Genomic DNA, 25,546 nt, shown 5'->3' with positions numbered 1-25,546 from the left:
GCTTGCCTTTCTGACCATTTACTATTAATCAAATGTAACTTTTTCCTTTGCAAGCTACTGAATTTTGCATGAGGTAAATCAGCTGAACCCTGTATGAGCATTTTCTTGAAAGAATAAGTTAACAACTTCAGATCAAAATAATGCACAGATGAACAAAGATCTATTGAAGACAATGCCTACTCCTTCTCTGCTCCAGATGAAACCCATTTGTAATACTCAGAGCATATCTGAAGGAAACTATCACCATTCTTGAGGGACAATTCGCTGTGATTAGCGGAACAAGATTTACCTATAAATATTCTGAATACACACAAAAGCCTGTTAAAATTTATCTAATTTTGCTCTCACCAGGAATGACCACTGCACACTTCACTGTATATAGTGTATAAAAAGCCAAGATCCTGGGAGAAGGAGCAAAGCCTGTCGGGCTTAACCTGCTAGTTGCCTGTTTTTTGGAAGAAGCAGCATGATTAGAAATATGACACCACGATTGTCTTGTAGGAAAACCTGCACTTAATTAGTTGTATTTCATAGACCCAGTTGTGCCTGAATAGCTGCTGGCAACAAAAGCTGACTTATTTTTGTAAGAGCAAGTAACAGAGAAAGTAAGATACTATCTAGAGATCTAAAAGAAAAAGAAATACCAACCAATTCTAGAATTTCTGAGTTTTTTAAGATCCCGGTATAGCGCTGTCCTAACTCCCTACTGTGACTGTGTTTTTATGTCTGTACAGGAGACAGGCAGAACTTTTATTTATACAGATCAATGTTGTGTTACCAAAGTGAGGAGAGACATCACTTTGCAGTCTTAAACCTTTTACCATTTTGCAGACAAATGTCCAGAGGAAAATACTGAGGCGCTCTCATTTTAATTACTTAACATGAAGCATTTAATTTGCCTTAAAATGGCTGGAGTAATTTTGCACACCTGAGCAAAGAAAGTGCCATCTCCTGTGAAGTCCACAGCATTTTACCTTGTATCTCTTGGTATAAATGCCCCAAAGCACCCAAATGAATGTTTCAGTGACAGAATCAGTTTCTCTGTACACTTTGGTAACACTGCAGTATTACACCAAGTTCTCAGGCAGCTGCTGAGCCAAATTCAAGTCCTTGGCGATTCTTCCTGTGTCACTGGTGTTTATTCTTCACATTCTTTCCAAATAAAGTTATTTTGTAGGAGATAAACAAGCAGTGAGGTTTGGAGAATCTCATTTGTAAACATGCTGTAGAATTCAAGTATTTGAGAAAACATGTGAGCCCCATTCAAGGTGCAAGCTCCTAAAACTGATTCAGGTAAGAATTAATCCTAATTACATCAACGAATAAGCTACTAGTTTTACTCAAGGATTGCATATATTAATAATTTGTATAAAAAATAGAAGCCAGGAACTTTGTTTCTTTATGGAGCAGAACACATTAATTAGAAACAATGGAGTAAAAAGTATTCTCTGATTCAACTATGTCAAGAGTCTTAGAGGTAAATGCACTTGCTCCATAGATCTCAGTAATTTAGAATATTCAGTTTATCAAGCAATTTCTTACCTCAGGGCCTGGGGGACCCAATTGTCCTTGGGATCCAGGATCTCCAATTTTTCCCTTAAGAAAGGGGAAACAAATTTTTGATTAATTAAAAACAGCCAACCAAAACAATACCACCACACACAAACACAAACAACCCAAAAAACCCCAACCAAACATCAGAAGGTTAGTATTAAGATTTTTAAAACCTTTGTCATGGGAAAAATCCATGAAAGTGGTAAAATGCCTTTTCAACTTAATAGGAAAAATCTATGTCTTCTCTTTGCATCTAATTGTAGTAGTTCTTCAGATCTTGCTGAAGTCAGAAGAAAAACACCAATTAGTTTTAGACATAAAAGTGGAAGCTTTGGGCTGGTCCATACAGTTATATGAAGCCAAACTTTAAATATGTAGCCATCTCCATAATAAAGAACTATGCATTTTTCCAAAGTTGGAAATAAGTGTTAGAGAGACTGGCCTATAAATTTATCTCTATAGCTTAACAGTCATTTATGGCCAAGAATGTTAATGGCAGTTTTGTCATTAGCATTGCAAATATTATTCAAACTATTAATATTATAATTTGCTCAAGAGGAAAACTGGACCCTTTCCAAATGTAATAGAGACTTTAAGGTATATCTTTTCTTCCACATTTTTAAACACTTGCTGTTGCCTCTATAGCTGGGTGTTATTCAAGCTTGACTTGAAAAATCTTTTTTTACATTTTTAATGTAAGTGACAATGTAAATGCATTCTACAAATTTCAATATAATTTTAATTGCAAGACTGAGGTCTCTCTGTTTAACAGAAGTCAAAACATTGATCACAACTGCTCAGGAAAATGCTTAATGCACATATTCATTTTTAATTGCAAACAGGCCAATTCCCCATAGAAAGTTAAGCAAACTTCCATAAGCATTTTGGAGAACAGGGGTTTATATTATATATGTAGAATTTGAATTTGTAAGTCTCAGAGTCTATGACAAAAACTGAGACTGGTGTGATTCATTCTTCAAAAATATTAGCTAATGACTTTTAGTTCTACACAGAAAGGAGACCATTAGCAGCACTAATGACAACATAACATGACATAAGAACAGGTGAGAACAAAGCCAGGTAACTCTGCTACCTCAACACTTACAATCCCAGCAGAAGTGCCAGCACCACGCAGGTAGTGCTTTTAAACTGCTACCAATCAGTAAATACTTGAATTCATGACTAATCCCACCCCTATGAGAAATGTCTGGCCATTATTATGAGGATTTCCCACACTCTCTCCGACTCCACCTAGCTCAAATGGTCATCTTGGAAGCTCCCAGAGCTGTCAGTGGATTTGTTTCTAACATTATGGATTTGTAAATGAGTACCACAGAATGACTAGTTCCATATTAAAACCAGACGCATCTACTGAACTCTGTAATATGGTCTGACACACAAAAGCAGCTTGGACCTTCTTGGTACTTCTGGTGTAGAGAATATTGTATGCGGCAGGAACATAAAATACAAAGTAGCATCCAATACAGTAACATGTAGTGATACACTGAGAGCAAAAATTTATGTTTCAGCTTACTTGGGGTCCTGGTTTTCCTCTGATTCCTGGAGGTCCTGGTGAACCAGGAGCACCCTGAAAAAAGAAAAATAATAAAAAGCAAGCCACAAAATGCAAACAAAACCATATTGTGTTACACTGAAAACAACAGGTTGCTACACTTTGCCATCCAAAATAATTAAAAAAGAAAAACTGTGGTATCACAAAAGACTTCTAACATCCAGCTACTCATCTCAGGGGATGGTTTAGGAGATGGTTAGGAAAGCCAGACCACACGCTCTGTGAGCCACAGCCGATCCAGGTGAGGTGCAGAGGAATCTCAAGGTTCAAGGGAAAACCCCCCTTGCAACATTTAACAGGTCTCAGGTTACACCATAGTTATTTTCTTATTTGATGCACCTCTTAACAGATAGCAACCAGAACTCTACCCATGCCTTTTACTTGTCTTTGTTCATTGCTTTCCCCAGTTAAATTTTAATTAGAGTTTCTTAAATAAATGTTAATTCAGTGACATCCAGTAACTAATACTACATATATATTTTTCCCCCTAAGAAGCTGACATAGCATTTTAAGACTCAGAAACAAACAAAAAGTATGAAAACAGACAATTCCATAAAAAAACACCCTATATGTTACCTTGTCTCCAGGGTATCCCTGATCTCCTGGATCTCCTGCAAGGCCAGGCTCACCCTAAACAGCACATTTTATATAGACACATTTGTGGTTTAGAAGTAGATAAGGGGAAAGATTAATTCAACATTTATCACTGAAAATCTCTGAATAATGGAATAGACAATAGCACAGGATACTCTTTTATGTTCCATAGTAAATGCTGTGTCCAAAAGCTTGTCTAAAGTATCAGGGCTGGTTCTGAAGCATTTTTAAAATTTTAAGTTGAAAGAGATTCCAAACTGAAAGCAGAACCAGAAAGCTTTGCCAAGCAGGTAATTTTACTCAAGATTCAGTGAAAGGAGTTTGAAATAACTACATCTCTGAGATAATGGAAACATTTAAATCACCTTATCACCTTTCATTCCAGGCTGTCCCATATTCCCTGGAAGACCCTATTAAAATGAAGAAAACAAAAATCCAGTGTACGCCTGTCATTTGGAAGGCAGCATAGAGACCTGGTTGCAGCAATGTTCAACGCCATACCATGGGCCCTGGAATTCCTGATGGTCCGACTGGTCCTGCTGGCCCCACATCTCCCTATGGGACAGCGAAAAAGGTGGCTACATTAAGCATTAGACAAATTGAGGCAACCAAGACTGGTAACTCTACCATTTTCTGTACCACAAAGAGAAAACAGAACCTTTTTCAGGCTAACAGCTTCATTGAAAAGTATTCATAATATAAGCCCTTTATGGTTCCCACCCACTGCAGCAGGAATACCAGCAACCAAAAGCCCATCCTTTCTTGTAGGATGCATCAGAGAGTAGACAGTGGTGCCCAGTGCAATGCAGGATAAGGAAGCCTTCTCCATACTGCATCCATGTGTCCAGTGAAAGTCTACCCCTATTAGGATTACATGGCAACAATACTCGGTAAACATTGAATTTAGGTAAAGGAATGATTCTACTTTCAGTTGTGACAATGTTACTTTCTGAATATTCTGCCTCTGAAAAAGGAGGGGAAAAAACAATAAAGGCCTTGTTCCTCTGTGGCTATGCAGGAATGTAGCAAATATCAATATAAATACCTTCACCCGAATATGTGATACAGAGTTTAGATCACTGATAAGGAAAGGTTTGAGTAACTATTTGAAACTGCCTTCTGCCTACAACAGCCTTGCTGTATTGGTAGCGCACATTGTTCAGTTTTGTTCAAATCAGCTAGCAGTCAGGAAATGAATTACTTCAGCCACAGGAAGCATGTTTATTCCACTACTTCCCTGTGTCAAATGAAACAAAAGCAAGTTTCTTTTATCTGTCAAAGATGACAGAATACTAGGTAAGGAAAAAATAAATAAATAATAAAAATCAGTGCTTCCTAGTATTAGGAATTTTTTAGAAAAGGAAAAAAAAAACTTTTTTAAAAGAAAGACTACTACTGATAACTTCACTTGCAAATTCCCTCAAAGTTGCTGTCCTGCTAATACTCACAGCGGGGAAATCTCAAGAGACTGAGAACTGGCATATTGCCTGAACAAGGGCCACAAGAAAACAGAGGCCAGGGTGCACAAATCCATTTGGACAGTAGACACAATATGGGAACAGGGCTGCACCACACAAACCATCTGTGGTGATGTGAATCTCAGGGGTCTTGGTGAAATTCTGCTGCAGTTTGAAGATCACAATGATCCCATGTAAAGAAACTCTGCAACAAAGTAAAGCTCTTCCAGTCATCCTCCTGATGGCGAGGCTGGGCATCAGAGCACTTATATGATGCAGTATGGAGTCTCCAACAGATGGTGCAAGATAGTACATTTTCCCAGTCATGCCCATACACTTGTAGTACCCCCACAGGAACCATGCCATTAGATACCGATGTCCTCCTTAGTGCTGTGTTTTAATCTTATTTCAAAAATCACACTCAGACTTTTTGATGCTTTTCCAACTTTTTTTCCAACTTACAAAGCTGTTCAGAAATCTGTAGCAAATATTGCTGCTCTGTTTTCCTCAGCTGCAAAATCTTACTGCTTCAGAAAGCGACCACAGAGTTAACTTCTGCTGAGCAAAATTTCTAACATGTCTTGGCTCAATGGAAGAGAATACCTTTAAAAACACTCCAAGATATCCGTAAGATCTATTAAGCTGTCAGAAGAGTACCCTATCTTACTGAGCTCTATTTGCACTTCATAAGTACTTGTCTGTACATATTTTTATTCATTCGTCATCTCAAGCAATAAACTCTGCTGAAAATATTTCATTTGCAAAATCATTTCTGCACCTTAAAATGTCTGTTTTTCAACACAAATATGTACAGCTCAGCTAAAAGCACAGGTGTAGAAATCAAAGGTGCTCTCTGCTCCATCAAGGACCCGTAATTCCTTGAGGTCAAATGGAGCAGAATCAGATGATGTAAAGTTCCCAGCACTTCATGTGATGGGTCATGTCAAACTAATTTCAACAAAAGATGTGAACATCAGCATGTGCCCTGCAAAGTGCTATTCCAAATCATCACATTGCAAAATTCAAAAACTACAAACAAGAACTCTCTTAGTAATAGAATGTGATAAAGAAAATACATGTCTGTTCTTGTTCTTTACCTTTTGTCTTTTGAGTACAAGTTATGAAGAGTAGGGGAGCACATAATCTGCCTTTTACATAGGCAGAACAGAGCAAGGGGGCATCAGTGTATAAACGGCAGCTGGCATGCCATTCACATGGAGCTCACAGACAGAATGTGTATTGACCTCATGCTGGTCAAAACCTAAATATGCCATCATGTTGTTTTTTTTGTTATTATGGTTATATTTTTTTGAAGCTCACAAATGGTTAAGACTTCAGCCGGTGATTGACTATAATTTATTTTGCAGAGATTGACACTCACTTGCAATATAAATGACTGCAACTCAGCAATATGGCAAATAGAGCTTTGACCTTGCATATATTTGTGCTCTTGAATTTTAGGAAGGGATAAACTGATAAACAAGTTCAAGACAAAATAATCAATAACAGCATCTTTTCAGAAGCAATAGGCTTTTAAAAAAATCTTAAATACACTTACATAATTGTCAAAATCCTTCAGATAAAATTCCAGTGAACACCACGTAAGAAAGAAAAGCAAACTATAATTCAAACCAAATTCTTAGAAGTGTGACTTTTAATGGGCCAACTGGCTCAAGTATGTCAGCTGACAAGATTGCAACAAATCATGTTTGCATGATAAAGACTGGAAGCCACAGTGGTTCCTTCACCAAGCTTGTGCACCTTCACCATAGCAATGCCACAACAATCCCAATCAAGTAAGAAGAGACTTCTTAATAGGAATATTTTTTTGTTATAATTGTGTTGTTAAGAAGATGGTGATGACAGCTGAGCTGTCATACTCCAAAGGAAAAGTAAGATGATTATCAAGATTATCAAGCTTATCGAGAATGTTTCTCAAGTTATAAAATAAAGCTGGCCAAAGAAAAACAATCTACACTGGACACAGCCATGGCTTTCTTAACTTGTTTATAAACATGCTATTTGCTCTTGTGTTGTGAACTATGAATGCTGCAGGGTAGCTGGCCTTAACTCAGTCAACACTGAAAATCAGACCCAGGTTCTTTACCAGTAAACACATGAAGTACTTGAATAATGAAGTAATTCTACATGGTACAAGAGTATCACAGTCCCACTTCCTCTGCAATGTATTCATGTCACAGATTTTCTCTGGTGCAACTGCATTTAAATAAATGCAGTTTGAAAATTCACAATGGGCAGCACATTGTTTAAAAAATTTACAAGAAAACTGAACATGAAGCTTCATTCTAAAAGTAACTCTTCATAGAGTTTGGAAGCCACATACTGGAATGAATGAGGGCTGTAGACATCCCTAAAAAAGGATGCCTGAAAGCACTTTACACTTTCAAAAAGTAATATTGCATCTAGAAATAGAAACTTGAAAAATATGGTTATTTCCAATAAGAGATCTAGACACATCAGATTAGAAACAAGCACACAAAAATCAAGCCAAATATAGAAGTGCCTCATACCCAGCAATACTATAGTAATTTTATATTGCTATTTCAATTATCACTATCTAATCCAATTTGTTTATATAACTGTCAGAATATCTAGATTACTGTATTTATTTTTATGATTTCACAAATACAAAAGTTCTAATGAAGCCACATCAAAATAAGTATACACTCACTCTTAGCCCTGGAAATCCAGGAGGACCAACACCACCAACAGTTCCCTACAAAGGCAACAAATTTTAGATTTTAATAAACATGTACTCCCTCTTAGTGATCTGAAAAGAAAGTAAATTGGGATTTATACAGAAGGGTCCTACAAGTGACAGCTTCTCATTCTATAAAATGACTGACTGCAAAATTAGATCACATGGTATTTGAATCATGAAATCATCCCTGTATTACCATGGAATATACAGTTTTTTCTACCTTGACCTTTCAAGTGGAAAGAATAAAAACAAAATTCTGGGGTAGAAAGAAGCAAGCAGGAGGAGAGTTTACATACATTCCCTTAAAACATAAATGGAACAACAGCTCAGTCCATTGAAAGACCTCTGGAAAATACTCTCTTGATGGCAAATTATTTCTTGATATAAACTATATATTTGAATTCTCTTTAATAAGAAATTTAATAGTAGTCTGCTACCATCTGTGTTGTGCTCAAGTTTATCTCAGCTGAGGCCAAAATTCTCAACACTGCAGAAAACAGAGCAGCCAAGTCCATCAGTGCAGCAGCCCCTGCAGCTGCAACTCTGGCCCCTTGCCTGAACAAGCCCTGCAGGTTGAGTCTGGGGGGGAGAGGTGTTTCTGCCTGTTGTCAGCAGCAAAAATCAATTGTCTTGACAAATTAGAAGGAACTTGTCTGCAAATATTTTTGTTCCAACAGGCTTCTTGGTAACAGGTAAGTCTACTCTTGGATCCAGTTTTTTTCTGAGTTTATTTCTGTTAAAGTAGTACTCCTCAGATCTTGCAGAAAAACATATCTGCCATACCAGGAAAGGATGAAGACTAAAAAGTACAAGGAGGGAGGGAAGAACTCACCTTTTTGGTATCATTGACAAGCAGCAGGTCAAACAGACCCTCAGAGTGCCCTCTGTGTTGCCATTGACTGACATTCTCATAAGGGGAATTTTGCCTCAGTGACCAGAAATATAATTTTATCTTTTTTTTCCTCAGTGTTCCAAATGCTGGCACCAGAGAATGGTAACTGCAGCAGCAACATTTCTAAAATAAATTCCTAATAGGAAAAGGCAGGCCATCAGCAAGAACCCATTTACTGACTCTGGTCCACCTGAAAACAGCCTCTAAAGACAAACTGATTGCAATTTCCAAAGCAGCATCCAGCAAAAAAAGCTGATTTAAATCCCAGCACTGACTGGCTGTTTGTCTGGCCCAAAGCCTTTTCACTGGTTTCTCATATCAAATGAAACTTGAGTTTTGAGTCTGCTGCCAGGGCTTCCTTGCAAATGCAGTGTGACAGCAAAGCTCCCTTGAGAGCAGCCAGTAAAGTAACTTGACTCTGCTGCAGTTTGAATACCACTTCAAGCCTGCACACACTGCCAAGGACAAAGCTGTTATCACACTGATTATAACACAGTAAATGACATACTTGTATCCAAAATGACATAATTGTATTCAGTAGCAGTTCAAAGGACAAAATGAACTATCAAGCCTAGAAATATATGAACACTGCAGTTCTGGCACACAGGCAAACTCCCAATTACTAAGGTGAACGTAGAATAATTATTTAATTAGCAATACAAAATCATATTTAATGCAAGAATTTAGGAAGACAAAAACATTCATTAGTAATGCAATGAGGACAGTAAGACATCTGATTCTCTGGGAAGTGCATGCTCTTGGTAGCCAACAGGTTCTTTTCTCTCTCTTTTTAAATAACTACTTAATAAAAAACTATCTTGCACTTTCCACATGAAATTAACAGTCCAGTTAATTTTGACTCTGTGAACTTCAGTATCTTTCTTTTCAAGCATAAACCCTTCTGTTTGAGAGGAGAGATAATACTGAGCGCTATGTGGTTGGGTTTTTGTTGTTGTTTTTTAAATGCAAATCATCATAACATGATACTTACAGGATTCCCATCTGGCCCTGGGGGACCTCTGTCTCCAAAGTCTCCTGGAAAACCCTAACACAGAAATGAGAATGCTTGTCCTTTAGTATCCTAGATGCAAAGGAAGTTCTAAATACCAAATTCCTATATGTATTCGAAATTCAGATTTCAGCAAGAGGATTTAGTGAGAGAGAAGGAGGAACTATACAAATCAGTTATACAAATCAGATGGTACTTTGTTGCCTTTTAAAATCATAACCAAAAGAGATACAGATACTAAATGTCAGGGTAGAGAGAAAAATTAGATGACTGAATGTCTTGAGAGCAACATTAAACATGATTATTTCAGTTGTTTGGAATTTCTTTTCCTATTTAATACTTCAAGATTATTTTTTCTCCTGTACCCCACCATACTCATTAAAATATTTGTCTTTCCTTCTTCCGTTATTCTTCCATAAATATTAATGGCGACAGACTCTGTGTGATATACATCTGTTAGAAATCAGATTTTTCACCCTTTGTAGCATAGCATTATCCTTAACACTCATCATAGCCTGTACCTAGAGACTGAAACAATAGGTCAAACCAGACATGTTAGCAGCTGATCCAATAAGTTTTGACTCCAGAGACTCAATTATTAAGACAAGGATTATCAAACGTAAGAATGCAGAAGAATTCTGACTAGCATAATCAACTTTCAAAGTTTTTTAAAAAAAGATTCAATTTCTTGCTTGAGAAGCAAAATAATATGGAAATACACCACCATCTTTGCTCTAACCCTACTTGCTGCCTCCTAGTGCTTTGCAGACTATTTTACTTATTTCCAATAGAACACAACGGCATGGCAAAAGTTAGGAAGAGGACTGATTACCTACAGTCATCATAATCCCATTCTCAGCCATATCTTCTAACGAATGCTGATAAAACTACACTAGTTACTGAAAAAAAGAAAGGAATATTCAACACAGGAAAACAGTCAGAAAAGTCTGACATTGAAATCCACTACTGCTGCTATCAGGAAATGAGTATTTCATTATATCAGTGTTACCTTCTAACAATACTATAAAGCATATGAAGGATGACTGTCTATATTGTTAATATAATACAAACAGAACTGGTTGTCCATAGCTATAATGGACTAGACTTTTAAATGCTTGCAGGGTCAATTCTGTCATATTGGCAGTTGCCTTTAACTAATCCTATACAGAGGAATACTACTTAAAAAAAATCTCCTTAAATGTGGTCAAACTATGTTCATAAAAGCACTATCATGTTTACAGTACAAGACATCCAGCCAAACTTAATATTGCAAGCATATTATGCAAAGAAACGTGATACATATGCTTTAAAAAAAAAAAACTTCATAACCAAAGCATATCGTATACACGATATAAAAATAAACTCTCCCACTACAGTCATTGCTTATCGAATATGTTGTTCTATTTCAAATATGCTAAAGATATTACAGTTATGAATAACTAGTCACTAAACCTGCTAACTGGTAATATTTTTAACTTTATAGGTAGGATCCTTTGTCAAATATCAAACATGATAGCTGCCAGGCCCTTGAGGTGATAAACTAAAAGGGAGTAAATGCAACTGTTTATGTTTTTAATCAGTGAAAGATCACAAACTCCTCCTTTATTATTCCTTATCTCATTTTCTACAAGTGATAATCACACTCAAGATGTATCGCATATCATGTAATCATACTCTAACACCAGTGAGAATATTTTTTCACCAGCATTATTATTGAAATGTCCAAAGAATAAGATGCACACTAGAACACAAGGTCGGGAGCCTAACTTGAGACACTATGCAATTTCCATGTCAAATTTTCTTTCACGACAACACCCTACCCCCAAAGCACTGCAGTAGTTAACTCATGGATACTATGGCAAAAACCCATCATCACAGCTATCAGTGGGGTTAAAATAACTGATATTTTCTAAGTTCCCAATCAAGCAAAGTACTTCAAGCAAGGCTTAGTCCTGATAAGAGTAGTCTTTAATCAAATAAGTAGTTTACAGAGAGGATGTAGATAGAATGAACCTTAGGATTGAGGAAAAAGCCATAATTTTCATCACATACACTTAGGGCCGTATGGTGATAATCACACCACTCCTGCTGAGAATGCTTGTTCAGCATGGTAGATGGAGGCCATCTGAACTGCTAAGCACAGCTGAGTGCAGGCTTGGAGAATGGCATATCAGTTTCCAGTTACAGACCATAAGCAATTTAAAATTGGAAACTCCTGGACAGCATCAAAGATCTAAAATAATATGGTTGCAGCAAAAAACAAAAGACTTGGAATTGCAAACATACCACAGGAAATATATAAACATTGATAATGTGTATTTGGCAAATTGGTGTTTACTCTCAGCTGTAGAAAAATACGCTAAGTAGAAGACACCTTTAATTTACCACTGTCCAAAAATACCACAGATTAGAAGTAGTTGATTTCCATTCAAAATATCAACAAAATCAGACCTCACAAAACTTGCATCATATCTGTATGTCAAGCTAACATTGATTTTATCAAATATATTTATGCATTCCTGCCTTTTTTTTTTTTTTTTTTTTTTTTTTTTAACCCTGAGGGGGTTGATATCAGTACTCAGTGATGAGAATCACCAGGTTAAGCATCCTTCACTTCAAAATAGAATTAGCGAATGGAATTTGCAATATCTCAAAGTAATAATTGGAAACAATGGAAAGTAAAAAAAAATAAAGTTAATATTTTTCAACTGAGTAAAGCTATGGAGTGAATTATAGGGATATTAACATTGGCAGTAGAAATCATAATAAGTATTAGAATTTTTACCTGTCTCCCTTTAGGACCTCTTTTTCCACGTAAGCCTGGAATGCCCTGAGAAAAAAATTACCCATCATAACTAGCTTCAAATAATTATTTGATGTGACCTATTCACGTAATTTCCTAAATTTCAGTTTCCTTTTAGACAGATTCAAGTAATTTTTGACCCTGTGCATTTTTCACAGTTTTAAAACTTATAATCACCTCAACGTTACTGCTTCCTTGATGTTTCATCAAACCTACCCTTTCTCCTTCAGATCCTCTTTGTCCTGCCACACCTGGAGGTCCAATGAAACCCTAAATGAATAAAAACAAATCATGATTACAAGACTGCATTCCACCAGAACTGCTTGTCCCTCAGTGTTGGCCAACTGTGGATTAAAGATCCATGGATTAAATCCAGGCTTATTGGAAATTACCAGTGAAACTCAATTGATGCCAACATGACCAGGATTTACTCTCCAGCTAATAGCAGAAATAATTTCCAATTATATAGGTACTGAATAAGTTAAAGAAGTATGGACAAAGTGCTCCAGTAAGTTAGGCTCGTAGACACTTTATTATAATACATAAAACATGAAAAAGCCTATGAAATTAGAACTACTCTCTGAAATGCAGCAGAGATGCTACTTATCTTCAGTACCTTTGCCTGACTATTGCAATCTGCAAGTGTGCTAGAAAGTTTATCTTGTTGTAAGCAGAATGTTCTCCTTAAAGGGCAGTCATGGGGTATTTCTTTCAGGCTGTCAGAAGCAGATGCTCTTATAAAATGGTGTGGAGATAGAAACATGCTGTTGGAATGGTGATTTACAAAAAAAAAAAAAAAAAAAAAAAAGAAAAAAAAGTCCCTTGTTCAGGAAGTGACTATAATCACTTAATGCCTCATTGGCTGAGAGGAGAATGAGACAAAATGCACTTAGAATCTGAGAAAAAATAAAGTGAAGAAACGTAAACAGATACAATCCCTGGGGGTGTGATATCTGTTGGCACTTGATCCTGACAAATTCATTTTTCCCATCACTGTAATGAAAACTGACATCAAAATAACACATGCCAATAAAAAAAGAAAAAAAGAAAAAAAGAAAAAAAGAAAGAAAAACCAACAAACCAGACTATTATTTAAGAAGCTATTGCAGGTAAATGATTTTAGTAATTTCATTTAAAAAAACCGATAAGTACAAATTTACAACACAATAAGCTTTAATGGATTCATGAGAACACAGAAAACTACTCAGCAACCTGTACAACACAAAGTCTTATATGATGTGACAAGACTGTTTACCTTTATCAACCTTAGTAGCCATTGCAGATTGCAATTGCCAGATACATCTACCTTCCTGATAGCTTCCATCATGGAAGTAATGCTTCAGGCAGAAAATATCCACTCCTCATTCCCAGCCCTCACATCCCCAGTTTCATTATTTATCTACTTTTCTTGCCCATATGCATTCCAAACAAGAGGAAGAGCAATAACAGGAGATTATTCACCATAGCAAAGAATGTAATATTATTTTGAAATAAACACTGGTTTCTCACTTGCAAATTCTGTAAAGCCATAGGGATTCATTGGGCATATAACTGTCAGGAGGGAGTACAACTCCTCAACCACTTTATTACATACATTCTGCATGAAAACAGGCACGTGCCAAAATGCTCTATATGCTTACTTACCCTTGCACCTTTAGGGCCTGGGTTACCTTCTGGTCCAGCTAAGCCCTATTACAAAAAAAGCAAAACACAAAGATGTGAGTTGTACTTCATTTAAGTAAACAGATATGCTTTGTTTGGGGGTTAAAAAAAAAAAAGAAAAAAGTATTTGTCAAATATAATATAGCCTTCAAAATTATCATCACTGATGAGTGTGTTACCAACTGGCACGCTGGGACCATGTTCAGAAAGGTCTCTCATTAATTCACAGCTGAATCTTAGATGGTGATTGAAGCTTCCTTTACATCACAATTAATTCTTCTTGAAGTAAACTTTTTCCAGACCTAGCGATCTGGCTTTACAATGGCAAAATTTTACAGGGCTTTTCATAAGCTCTTATATTTGGACACAATTCAAATTTATTTTCAATCTAATATCACAGTAAGATACATAGTCCAAATGCTCCAGGTATTTTATATGATTAATACAAACCTATTATCACCCATTACTATGTAAAATATTGTAATGGAATTTTTAGATTCATAGTCATTACAAACCTAACCCAATAAACCAGTATTAGTCAATTTCACTCTTTAAGATGACATAAAAACTCAAAGTTAATTACTGAATTTGTCTCACACATCTTTATATAAGGAAGACAAGACATATTTCTACTTTGTCTTATTTGTATTGCTGGTCCGAGGTATCTGTTAACTTATATTAAAAAAATAAGTATTTATGCAAGTGCTTGTATTTATAAGAAGTTCTTTTATAGTTTTACTTGTTCTCCTTCTCAATTAATAGATGTTTTGTCCCAACTTGGAAAACATTCAGTTTCCCTGAAAGGCTAAAGATATAGTTTCAGCAGCAAAGTAAATACATTAGGGATAATCAGGAGGGACTATACAGCTACAGGCAGCATCCTATTGCTTCTAAATTTAAAATATGCAGTTAAAACACACAGAACCATAAGGGGTTCTGTGAACTACAGCATTAAGACATTTGGTACTTTGTCAGTGTGATTGGTGTGCACTGGAAAGGTATAGCATTATGACTCTAGCATAGGATATAAACCAACAAATTATATTCTTAGCAGTTCCAGAAGAGCTAGGTCTGGCATTTTTGAAAAGAACAAATAAAAAAGAACCAAACTACCAAGACATTTGTATAGTTACTGCACCTGCCTGCCAGGGTAACCAACTGCCCCAACACTGCCAGCCATTCCTGGAACTCCCTAAAAATTGAAAGGAAAGAAGAAAAAAAAATACGTAAATATACAAAAACAGAAGAGAAAACAAGCTTAATGTCAGGTTTAGAGTTGTATGTATCATTATATGTAAGTAACTCCAACAGCATCAGCTCCACATCCCTAAAAAAAAGCATTACAAGAGTAATGTAAGACTTTGTAGGGAAAAAAAATACAAAACAGTATACCACTTACTTTAATAATAAAAATATATATGCAACTTATGGAGGTAATTGAGAAAGACTGTGGGAGACAAGTATTTACAGCAAAGTAACTGCCCTGGTCATAGCTATATTTTAACAAATGTGTGTTAAAAATTTCATTAAAGAAAAATCCTTGAGCCCTTACGAAGTCAAATTTATTTTGGTCTTCCAGAATCAGGTCAGTCAATGTAGCCGTGGATTAGACATGAATGGATTGAGCTTCTTTCCACCTTCATCCTCCAGGTCAAACCCAGACATCAGTTTTGTTGTTGTTTTACTACTCAACACCTGCACACCTTACTATTTTCTGAAAAAAATGCTTTACTGAAATGACACCACATGCTATGGTCCCATTACAAAGACATGAGAAGCTCCATCTATGTCTATTCACTTTTTTTTTTTTTGAAAGCCAAGTCCATAAAATGGATGATATCTTAGCCTCAACTTCCCACTCACTGTCATATGTCAGTCACGGATCAGGACAACCCCTCTGAGCTTTTCACAGCTGATTTATGGAAAACAGCAGTAACAGAAATCAGCACTCAAAAATGCAGAGTCTTTCCGTGGATGAAAGGCAAGTCTGTATAAAGCCCTGTGTATTCTGATCTAGCTGCGGTGTCCCTGTTCATTGCAGGGGAGTTGGACTAGATGGCCTTCATAAGTCCCATCCAACTCCAAGGATTCTGTGATTCTATGAAAAACAGGTTGCTGTATTTTTTGTCTCAATGTTCTGGAGCCTGTTTTCAACTGGAAGAAATTCATCTTCTGATAGATGTTCTGCTATGGAACTAGGATCTATAGTCTCCTATTTTGTCCGAGATGGAACTTAAATATGTGTGTGAAAAATCTCAAAATGTAGTGGAATCGTTGCATTTACAGCCTCCTTTTAAAATTCTGCTTTTGCTAGTAGCTATTCAAGGAGTTCAACTATTGACAAATTCAGAGGAATACCTGCCTTTGCTCTAAAAGCTATTGGCATGGTCAAGTGCTATGGATGACTACTGGTTTAACTTATCGCCTTCTCCAGCCAAGTCTGAAAATGACAACTCTAAGAATTATTTGCAAATCTAAACTCTTCCACCTGAAGTGCTCTCTTAAAGTAGAAGTCTGAGTATTTTCTAAGCAATAATACAGGAAAACATTTACAGAAGTAGTATGAGAACACTGAGATATCACACAGTTGCACATTGCCAATCTTCACATTCTTGACTTGAACTGTGTTCAAAGGAACTCATGCTTGGTTGTGCAAATAGTTAGCAGAATTATTTTTCAATGCAAGTTGAACCTTTTTCCCTCCATGGAAACTGATTGATTACTTTTCCCTACCAACTCCTTTAAAGTTTGAGACACTATTCTCCTGAAGTTAACAATGAATTTTTCTTTCACTGGCTCTCGCTGCAGCCATCTACCACAGCCATCGCAGTAAAATGTCTGTGAGTCTATAATAAAAATCACCACTCACTGGGTAAAAAAATTGTGGAAAGAACATATTAAAGTTATGCATGGTGTTTATGTATTGTCTTTATCTCCTTTCTGGTGTCTATGATCCATTATTGTTGTCATTTCCCTTTGATTCTTGCCCAAAAGGGAGCTCACCATTCCACTTATTCTGCTGCTAGGTGCCTTGCTCTTGCTAACACAACATATTTAGCAATTAGGTGTTGCAAAAAATCACTTCTTGAACTGACATGGAGGTGAGAAAAGGCACTGAATAGGCACTTAATTTGCAACATACTAGAAGATTAGGAATGCATTAAATTAGTAGATTGTTATAGAGAATCTAAACCGTATCTCTAACAAAAATTTCATATCTGTTTCTGCCAAGCCAGCTTGGTTGGTCTTTTCTGTTTCATCTAGGCCATTCTTCACCACACTGACTGTTATGCAATCTGAATCCTTAACCAGTTGGTAATTTACACTGATTGCTTGCACTAAGCATATATATTCGATTATGCATTCTTCCCTCATCAATTACTCATTCAAAATGTGCAGTCTACTGTGTTTTCATTACTTACCTGCTCACCCTGTGGCCCTTGCAGTCCCATAAAACCTTTATGACCCTGCAGGTAGAGAAACACATCTGTGATAAATATAAACTGACTTTTTCTTCCCACTCCAGTTTCCAAATATCAAGAAAGAAACATTATCCAGACTTGTTTGTATTGTCCCAGATGGTTCCTGGACATTCTCAACAAAGGATTACATTGCAGGACAAAATATTTCTTTTCTAAAAAATCATTAGAATAAATTCTAGCCCTTACAGAATTCCTACCAGTGAAGAGAATACCTCGCTCCTCATCCCAAAAGTCTTTTTTGTGGTGCTGGAATCATGAAGCTGTCAAACTTTAATCATTTCAAGCATTATTTAGCATTTAAAAGAAAAAAAAGAATAAAAAAATACACCTAGAACATGCTATCCACTTCAGGACACTTGAAATAGAAACCTGCTTGGTCTGTATGCTCACCTAGGCATACTCAAGCAAGTTGACCTATAATCCATGCATAATCATGCATAGGCCAAGTATCTGTTCTCTGCATTGCTTGCAGAGGTACTGGAAATAAATTCCCAAAAAACAAAACAAAAAACAAACAAACAAACAAAAAAAACACCAAACCAAACCAAAAGCAAAACAAACAAAAAAAATACTTCTAATTCTGCATAGAAATTCAACACAAAGGATTGTCTTGGATGATGAGGAATGCCTGGCTGCCTTGGGCTGTGATGTTCTTAGCCAGTAGAGCTTTAAAGTGACATGACAGACCCACTGTAAGGAATTCTGCAACTGATTTCAGAGAGTCAGGTATCCCCACATTTTGTTTAAGCTTCTGTTGAACCAAAAGCATGTTGCTATATGGAATTAGTCATTATATGCAAGATTAAAGGACAGAATGACTTTGCCCAGTGATAATTTTAGGTAATAGAAGGAAATAACATGTTAGGCAATCTTACCGTTATAGGACTGTTTAAAGAATTTTGTTCCAAAAGAGATGTATTCATTAAGAAACCCACAGGCCTCCTTTTCTCTAAACTCAAAGCAGGTGTGTCCTTTCATTTTGCTAATCACATGTGGGATATTGCTGCTTTGCAAAATTATAAAGGATTGAAACCACAATACCATCCTGTAACTTGAGTCAAGTAATTTCGATATGTTATCTCACATCTGAGAAAGCAGCCCTGCTCTGCTGTTGAAAAAAAATAATAAATAGAAGTAAAAAAGAAATCTGTAATTGATATCCTAAATAAACCAGTTAATCTGATTGTGGATAAATGAGTTGCTACACAATATTCTGATTTATTACAGTAATCTAAGAACAGGTATTCTTATCAAGCTCATAAAGCAGATCTTAAGATGCTCGTATAAGTCAGTAACACGTATTTAGTTTTCTAATTGTGCCTCAGAAGGCCATACATTTTGTTATAGCCCCATATGAACTTTGCCAATTTCAGAATTTCATCCTCTTCTGATCAAATGACCAACTAAAATAGGTGTTGCTAGAAGAAATTTCTCAATAATTAATTATTTCAGTACAAGTGAAGAACTGCTATACATGCAAAAGAGAAGTCTGTCACAATCTAATTTTAGAGCGGGTGGGTTTAGCAGAAAAGAAAGCTGTGCATGGATGATCTCAAAAGAAGGAAGACAAGGAACTGTGAGAAGGACTAACCTGTGTGCATCTGTCTACACAAAAGCATCTTCTGCCTGAGAAAAACTGCAGTGAATTCCTATTTTAGAGTACATATTCTTACACAGAGGTAGCCCAGTCTTAATTCACTTAAAGTCACTTAAGCATTTCAAAATGAAGCTAAGGACCCAAAGTTAGTGATGTCTGCACACAAGAGAACCATCCTTATGCTGACAAATCTCCACCTCAGTTGTCTGGTTGTCAGAGGCAACTACCAGACTGCCTGCAGAGGTAAAGCAGGCCTTTCTTGCGGGAAGAAGAGAATGAGGGGATTTCCATCCTTGGAAAGTCTCTGGACCACCACAAGGAAAGTTTTTCAAGGACTAATTTTAAGATGACACTGGCAGAGATAGCTTGAGATACAATTTGCACTCTCAAAACAGCGTTCTCTGCAAACTAAATCCTAAGTTTCCAGCCACTGTTTCTCTGCTTCAAAGATGCTCGAAAATCAAGCCCTTAAACAGCTCATGAGCATGCAATTTTCTGTGCTTATTCTAGAGTGCACTCAGAACCCCATCCAGAGCAACAAAACCCTCAGCCTAAACAGAGCAAAGCTCGGTTTTGCAGTTTGTGTTACAGGGAAGATAAATACATCATGTTTACATGCAGACATAAGGATATGTACACTGACACATGATGTGTTACAAAAAAGGTCAATCAAAATTATCTGTTTGTAAAATCCTGATTGGTAACAAACTTTTGTTTTACTATCTCACAACAACAAAAAAATAAAACCATAGTCTCAGCTTTATAGAAAGAAATACATCATTTTATAGCTATAATCCAAAGCAGCAGGTCTACCCACACTTTTGTACTGCATTGAGAGCTTATTTTTTATTTTTTGCAAAATGAATCTTTCTAAGAAATATTTCTAACATGATCTATTGAACTCATTCAAAAGAACCAGAAGCCTACAGCTTCTCAAAAGTTATCCAGGTCGAAGAAGTGAAAATAATATACACATTCACCTCAGATTTCCACCATGCATTTTGATATAAACTCTGAACAACTTTGGACAAAGTCTAGAAGCAGGAAAATTTGGAGTAGAAAATTTGTTAAACAAAATATAATTCACAGGCACAGCCAAGGCAGTCCTGTCCAGCGGAGGGCAGCAGGCATTGCAGTATACCCAGAGCGGTTCCATGGCCACCACTATCCCAGTTAGCATTGAATGGATGCCAGGTTTGCAGAAGAAGCAGCAAACCCTGGACTTAAGAGTTTCTGGAAGACGCTAACAAAAATCAGTTAAAATAATTTTCATGAAAATAACATAGACTTCTATTACATTTTTAAAAGAAAATCTGGAAGAACAGTAGACTCATTTGCTATTAACTACTTTTAAGAAACTGCATAAGTCAACCTAAGTCATCTGTGAAAAAACAAAATCAATTTTTGACACCATTAATTCTTATATAAGATTTTCTTACATTCCTTTTTTAAGCAGAAGAGAAAGTTGATCAGAAATAAGGTATTTACTCCATGATGTGGCAATTACCCAGTAATACTGGATCACAGAACAAAAATGGAAGTACTTTTTATCGTGCAGCCTACTTTTGGATCCAGATGACTTCACAGCTATTTCTATTTACATTCCTTTTGAAATGATTTCCAAGATCACAACAAACTAACAGAAAAGGACCAGTCCGACAGCATGTTTACCCATTCATAAATACTGAAAAGTGATGCAACTAATTTTGAATTTGTCGTTGAAAAAATTAAGCATGAAATACTTCTTATTGTTTACAGGTTCAGTGCTGTTCAAAACCTGGTGCTCTTGCAATGCAGGTCAGGCAGAAGTTAACTCAAACATGGTTCTAATTAATGTCTGATGCGTACAACATGCAAACAGACCGTAAAGTTTCCAGTGATCAAGTGATCCCGGTTCTTTACTGAGTCCCACCCTCAGATAGGGGGGTGAGTTCTTGTGGCAGGAAGAGAGCATGATAGCCATGAGATTTTCATTTCCTTGCCCCCAAATATCAGTCTCATGATCCAGAACAAGTGACAGCTGCTTCCCATATAAAGAGCTTTAAAACAAAAACTACTTTGTTTTCTAACCATAAATCTGATGAAATGAGAAAGCATAATATTTGGAGAATCTCAAGGTTGCCCAAGTTCAAGTGAGCAACAAAAGCTATCAATGTCCAGATTTATTGGTTAGCTCTCACAAGGGGGGATGCAAATTCTTGTTGCAACTACACGTTTACAGAGTTCACAAAACTGAGAGCACATGTGTTTGGCCAAGTGAGTTTCCACACTCCTGACATTACTTAAGTGATAGCTTCCTTTTCTGGTCACACATTAACTGCTTCTGTTAATTCTAGAAATGAATTAGTACACAATTTATTTATTTATATTTCTTACTCTTTTACACAACTATTAAGACAACATCAAATGAAGATGTCTCATAACACTGAACATGAGTTTTGTTGTAATACCATTCCATCTTGAATTCATTAACAAGCAAGCCTTTAAGTATTACTTCTCCGTTATATGTTATGGCATGACCATGAATACCAGAGCCTATCTTTCTAACAATTTATTCCATCCTTTTGATGTACACTTTATAACTGCCTTTAATGTTACATACTACTAAATTCTACTGTTTTATTTGTTTTCCATTCTTTTTATTACACTTGCAAAACAGAAATGTCTTATTAAAAGATAGTACATAATAGCACTTTTTCTCAGCTTTCTTGCTGATTTTTGCCAGTATATCTATAATACACACTAACCAGAGCAGCCTACTAGATATGCCAGATATTGTCTCCATCCACGTAAACTGCATTTATTCCCTCATTCTGTGTTTATTTTTTAAAGGTTGTATCATTTTCTCTAGTGACATCCTTCTGTTTCCTTTTCCAAAACTCCTTGTTTGCCTTTTGCCTTCCTGTATACATAGGACTGACATAAGTTTTAGGCATTTTTTAATGCAATATATAGTACCTGGCCTCTGTCATACTAAAGAAAAACCCAGTAACACTCAAAATTGGAACTTACTTCGCTTGGCTTCTATTTAGCAATTCTGGCACACGTTTGGAAAAGAAGTAAATAATGCAGAAGTATTACTAGCAAAAGAACATGTGATCGCACAGAGCTTTTTGCATACTGTAAAGTACACAAGGTAGGAAGAAAAATGAAAAGACTGAAAATTGAATAGAAACAATCTTAAAATGGCTCTATCTTGCAGGCACACCTACACAACCAGCAGGGTATGCCATACCTGCCACAATCTGTTTGCTTAGTTCCTGATTCTGACCTCATAAATTTGACAACACCAGCAGTAAGGAAATCTCTTGCACTTTCTATCATTCTTCCATCTGGTGGCTGTAGTTTTGAGCAAGGGAGGGCTATGTGAAATAGGAAACAGAAACTTACCTTCTGGCCTTTGACCCCTGGTGGTCCTGAAAAGCCTATTGGACCTGGATCACCCTGCACAACAGCAGTCAGAATCAGTGTTGCACTGGACCACAGCATATGCTATCAACATGAAGTACATCATAACTTCTCTTGGACATTCAGTATGAAAAAGATTACTATGATTATTGTTATTTTTAAATCAGGCACAGGTTATTTTTACTCAAATGAAGAAAACCCGAGAAGGCTGCATTTCCTCAAGTACAGTAACTGGTAACAGGGCTGAGGAAATCTGTCTTGGGTAAAAGATTAATTTAAGAACTCAAAACAGTGAGAACAATAAAAATGCCTAATCTGATCTTCATGGATTACAGATGCATGCTATATATATTTTGGTATAGCTCATACTTATGTGTGAGTGAGCTTTAGACTCTTCAATACAATATCTATAGCAGTATGGGCTTCTGCCAATGAATATCCCTTGAATTTCAAGGGGACAGATATAGCTCATGACGCTGATAAAGCTGCCAGAAGTACAAGCTGGCTAACAGGAAACAATGTTGCAATTTCCACAAAAACAGCATTAAGTTTCTTAGCAGGGCATCAATTGAAATATTTCTGAATACTGCTCAGCAGCTCTTTACCACTAAAAATACGTATTTAAGAATGTTAGGGTTTGATAAAAACAAAGAAATCTTATTTTACATATGCATCAGCAGTTATAGTTAACAGTTATTAGCAAATGATTGACTCATCATAGATAGACCAAGTCCTGGACTTCTATCTCTTTTGTACTTAGCATAAACATTCCATAATTAAACTACCAGCAAATACTCCTATAAAAATTTTGCATAAATACAAGTCATTCTAATAATGTGAATACATTAGAATGCCATTAAATGTTTAGCATTATCACTTTCATTTAAAGGTTTCATACACAAGAAGTAGCAGATTTGTTATCTGAAAATAGTCACAAGCTAAAAGCCCACAACTTCTATGAAGAATCATACTAGATTATCTATACATTTTGTATATACCTAAAAAACTATTTTGGGGAGAGAAAACAACTGCTAACTTGGCTGCAGAAGCCTAGAAAGAGCTAGATGGAAAAGTCTCAAATGTGAGGACAAATCTTACCATAGAGTCTGACTAACTACAATAAAACTGACTAGCTGCAATGCTGTAGACAATGAGTGCACTTATCAGATTTTGTCTGTTTTGTACTAATGGACAGTGCTCAAGAAAACAGGGATCAGTACTTTGTCATTCCCCCAAACAAAATAAAATACATAACTCACATTTCAGCTTTAGTAGTATTTCTTATTTACCTGTGGTTCATTACATCACCTGTGTCTCCACTGATTAGTCTCACAGAAGTATCAAAACACATCAGAAGTACAACACACACAAAGCATTGTCTTGTTATAACTTGTGTAACTACTACACAAGACTTCAACATTTTTCAATAATTAAGTGTTACCTTTTCTCCACGTTTTGCCTGTCCTGGGGAGAATCCTGGGTCCCCTTTAGGGCCCTATTGCAGAGAAATTGAGCTTATTAATATCAACAGGGAAGAGAGTTTTTAAATTATATAGGTGGGGACAAATGTTTTCACTGTTGTAGCAAGAGAAGGGAAGCACATATAACTTTTTTGGTAATATAGATAATGTATCAGTCAAAAACTTGCAATGAACCATAGCAAAATACAGCAGTTCACACTGAAAGATCTGTTTCCTAAACTCCATGTCACAACAACATTTGATTACAAGTTTTCATTTGCAAATTGTCTAGGGATACAGATATGTCAGTGTGCATGTATTCACAATTCTAACCAAATATAAATCCTGTTTTCAACTTTACCAATAAGATTTCCATATATTAAACTAACACAAAATGGGTATCAGCAGAGAATGCCATTTTTCCAATTCCCAGTGCAACTATATTTTCAATTCCTTTGCATAGTATGACAGTTTATAAATGTTCACTCACTTCAAAAGCTTAGCTTTCCTTATTACAGACCAGCACATCCCAACAAGGCTATGTAATGATATCATTTCCCAATATAGTCATTGCCGAGTTTTTAACCTCCATTCCAAATTTCTAGTTCTCCCAACACTTTCAGCAACACCTTTTATTCTCATCGGCATCCCCAGGAGCCTATCCACAAGATCAATACGCTCCTACAACAACACTTCTGAAGTACACCTGATAAGCAGAACTTGTAGAGTTTAATTAGTGTGTCAGGCCACACAGAACACAGTTCTTCAGCACAGTAAGAGATATCTGAGTATTTTTCAGCAACTGGTTTACATTTTGGAAGGAAAATTATTATACTCCTTGAACAAATCCAGTTTGTCTTCTGCTTCCATTCTCCAGTGCAGACACATTAAACAAAGAGTAGAAATAAATTCACGATCAGCTCCTGGTTAGTTAAAATAATAATTAAAACAAACAAACAAACAAAAAACACAGAAAACCAGGCCACTGTTATACATCAGCTGTGGATGAACACTTGACCACAGGTCAAGACACAAGGATAAAATAAAGCATCTTATTATTTAATATATGTAACATTACAGTGTAGTTAGAACAGTGCCAAAATCTACAAGACAGATTTTCTTGAGCTAATCCTTTTCCCAGAGAGCTAGAAATGCAGCCAAGCTTTACAAAATACTTTTTAATTACTTTAACACCCCTACCAATTGTTACCAGGAATTAAGTGCTGGGGGTGCTCAGCTATTGGTGGGAATTGTCTGCATATGTTCAGGGGTGGAGTCTGAGAAAACCAATAGAAACACTTACAAGGATACTAGCTAACACTGTTCCATGCTT

General features: G+C 36.3%; 1 protein-coding gene across 8 annotated transcripts in view; it reads right to left on the bottom strand.

Moving 5' to 3' along the window:
* Positions 1 to 25,546, bottom strand: part of COL24A1 (collagen type XXIV alpha 1 chain) — a 107,921-nt gene that overhangs the window by 63,076 nt on the left and 19,299 nt on the right. For 4 of the 8 annotated variants that reach the window (XM_015870173.3, XM_015870174.3, XM_085511451.1 and 1 more), the window contains exons 6-19: positions 24,195 to 24,248; positions 22,736 to 22,789; positions 17,689 to 17,733; positions 15,405 to 15,458; positions 14,249 to 14,293; positions 12,821 to 12,874; positions 12,587 to 12,631; positions 9,784 to 9,837; positions 7,871 to 7,915; positions 4,223 to 4,276; positions 4,087 to 4,131; positions 3,704 to 3,757; positions 3,089 to 3,142; positions 1,543 to 1,596 (exon numbers count right to left, since the gene is read on the bottom strand). In XM_015870173.3, the coding sequence (XP_015725659.2) occupies positions 1,543 to 1,596; positions 3,089 to 3,142; positions 3,704 to 3,757; positions 4,087 to 4,131; positions 4,223 to 4,276; positions 7,871 to 7,915; positions 9,784 to 9,837; positions 12,587 to 12,631; positions 12,821 to 12,874; positions 14,249 to 14,293; positions 15,405 to 15,458; positions 17,689 to 17,733; positions 22,736 to 22,789; positions 24,195 to 24,248 (711 nt within the window). Of the gene's footprint in view, positions 1 to 1,542; positions 1,597 to 3,088; positions 3,143 to 3,703; positions 3,758 to 4,086; positions 4,132 to 4,222; positions 4,277 to 7,870; positions 7,916 to 9,783; positions 9,838 to 11,853; positions 12,490 to 12,586; positions 12,632 to 12,820; positions 12,875 to 14,248; positions 14,294 to 15,404; positions 15,459 to 17,688; positions 17,734 to 22,735; positions 22,790 to 24,194; positions 24,249 to 25,546 lie in introns of those variants that run through there. The other 4 variants (XM_015870175.3, XM_085511453.1, XM_085511455.1 and 1 more) reach the window with 3 other exon arrangements.

Source organism: Coturnix japonica, chromosome 11, assembly GCF_054131305.1.
Source record: "Coturnix japonica strain WE chromosome 11, WE-NBRP24, whole genome shotgun sequence".
Classification (NCBI taxonomy): domain Eukaryota; kingdom Metazoa; phylum Chordata; class Aves; order Galliformes; family Phasianidae; genus Coturnix; species Coturnix japonica.
Note: the sequence above shows the minus strand (reverse complement) of the source record. Positions and strands in the feature narration are given on the sequence as shown.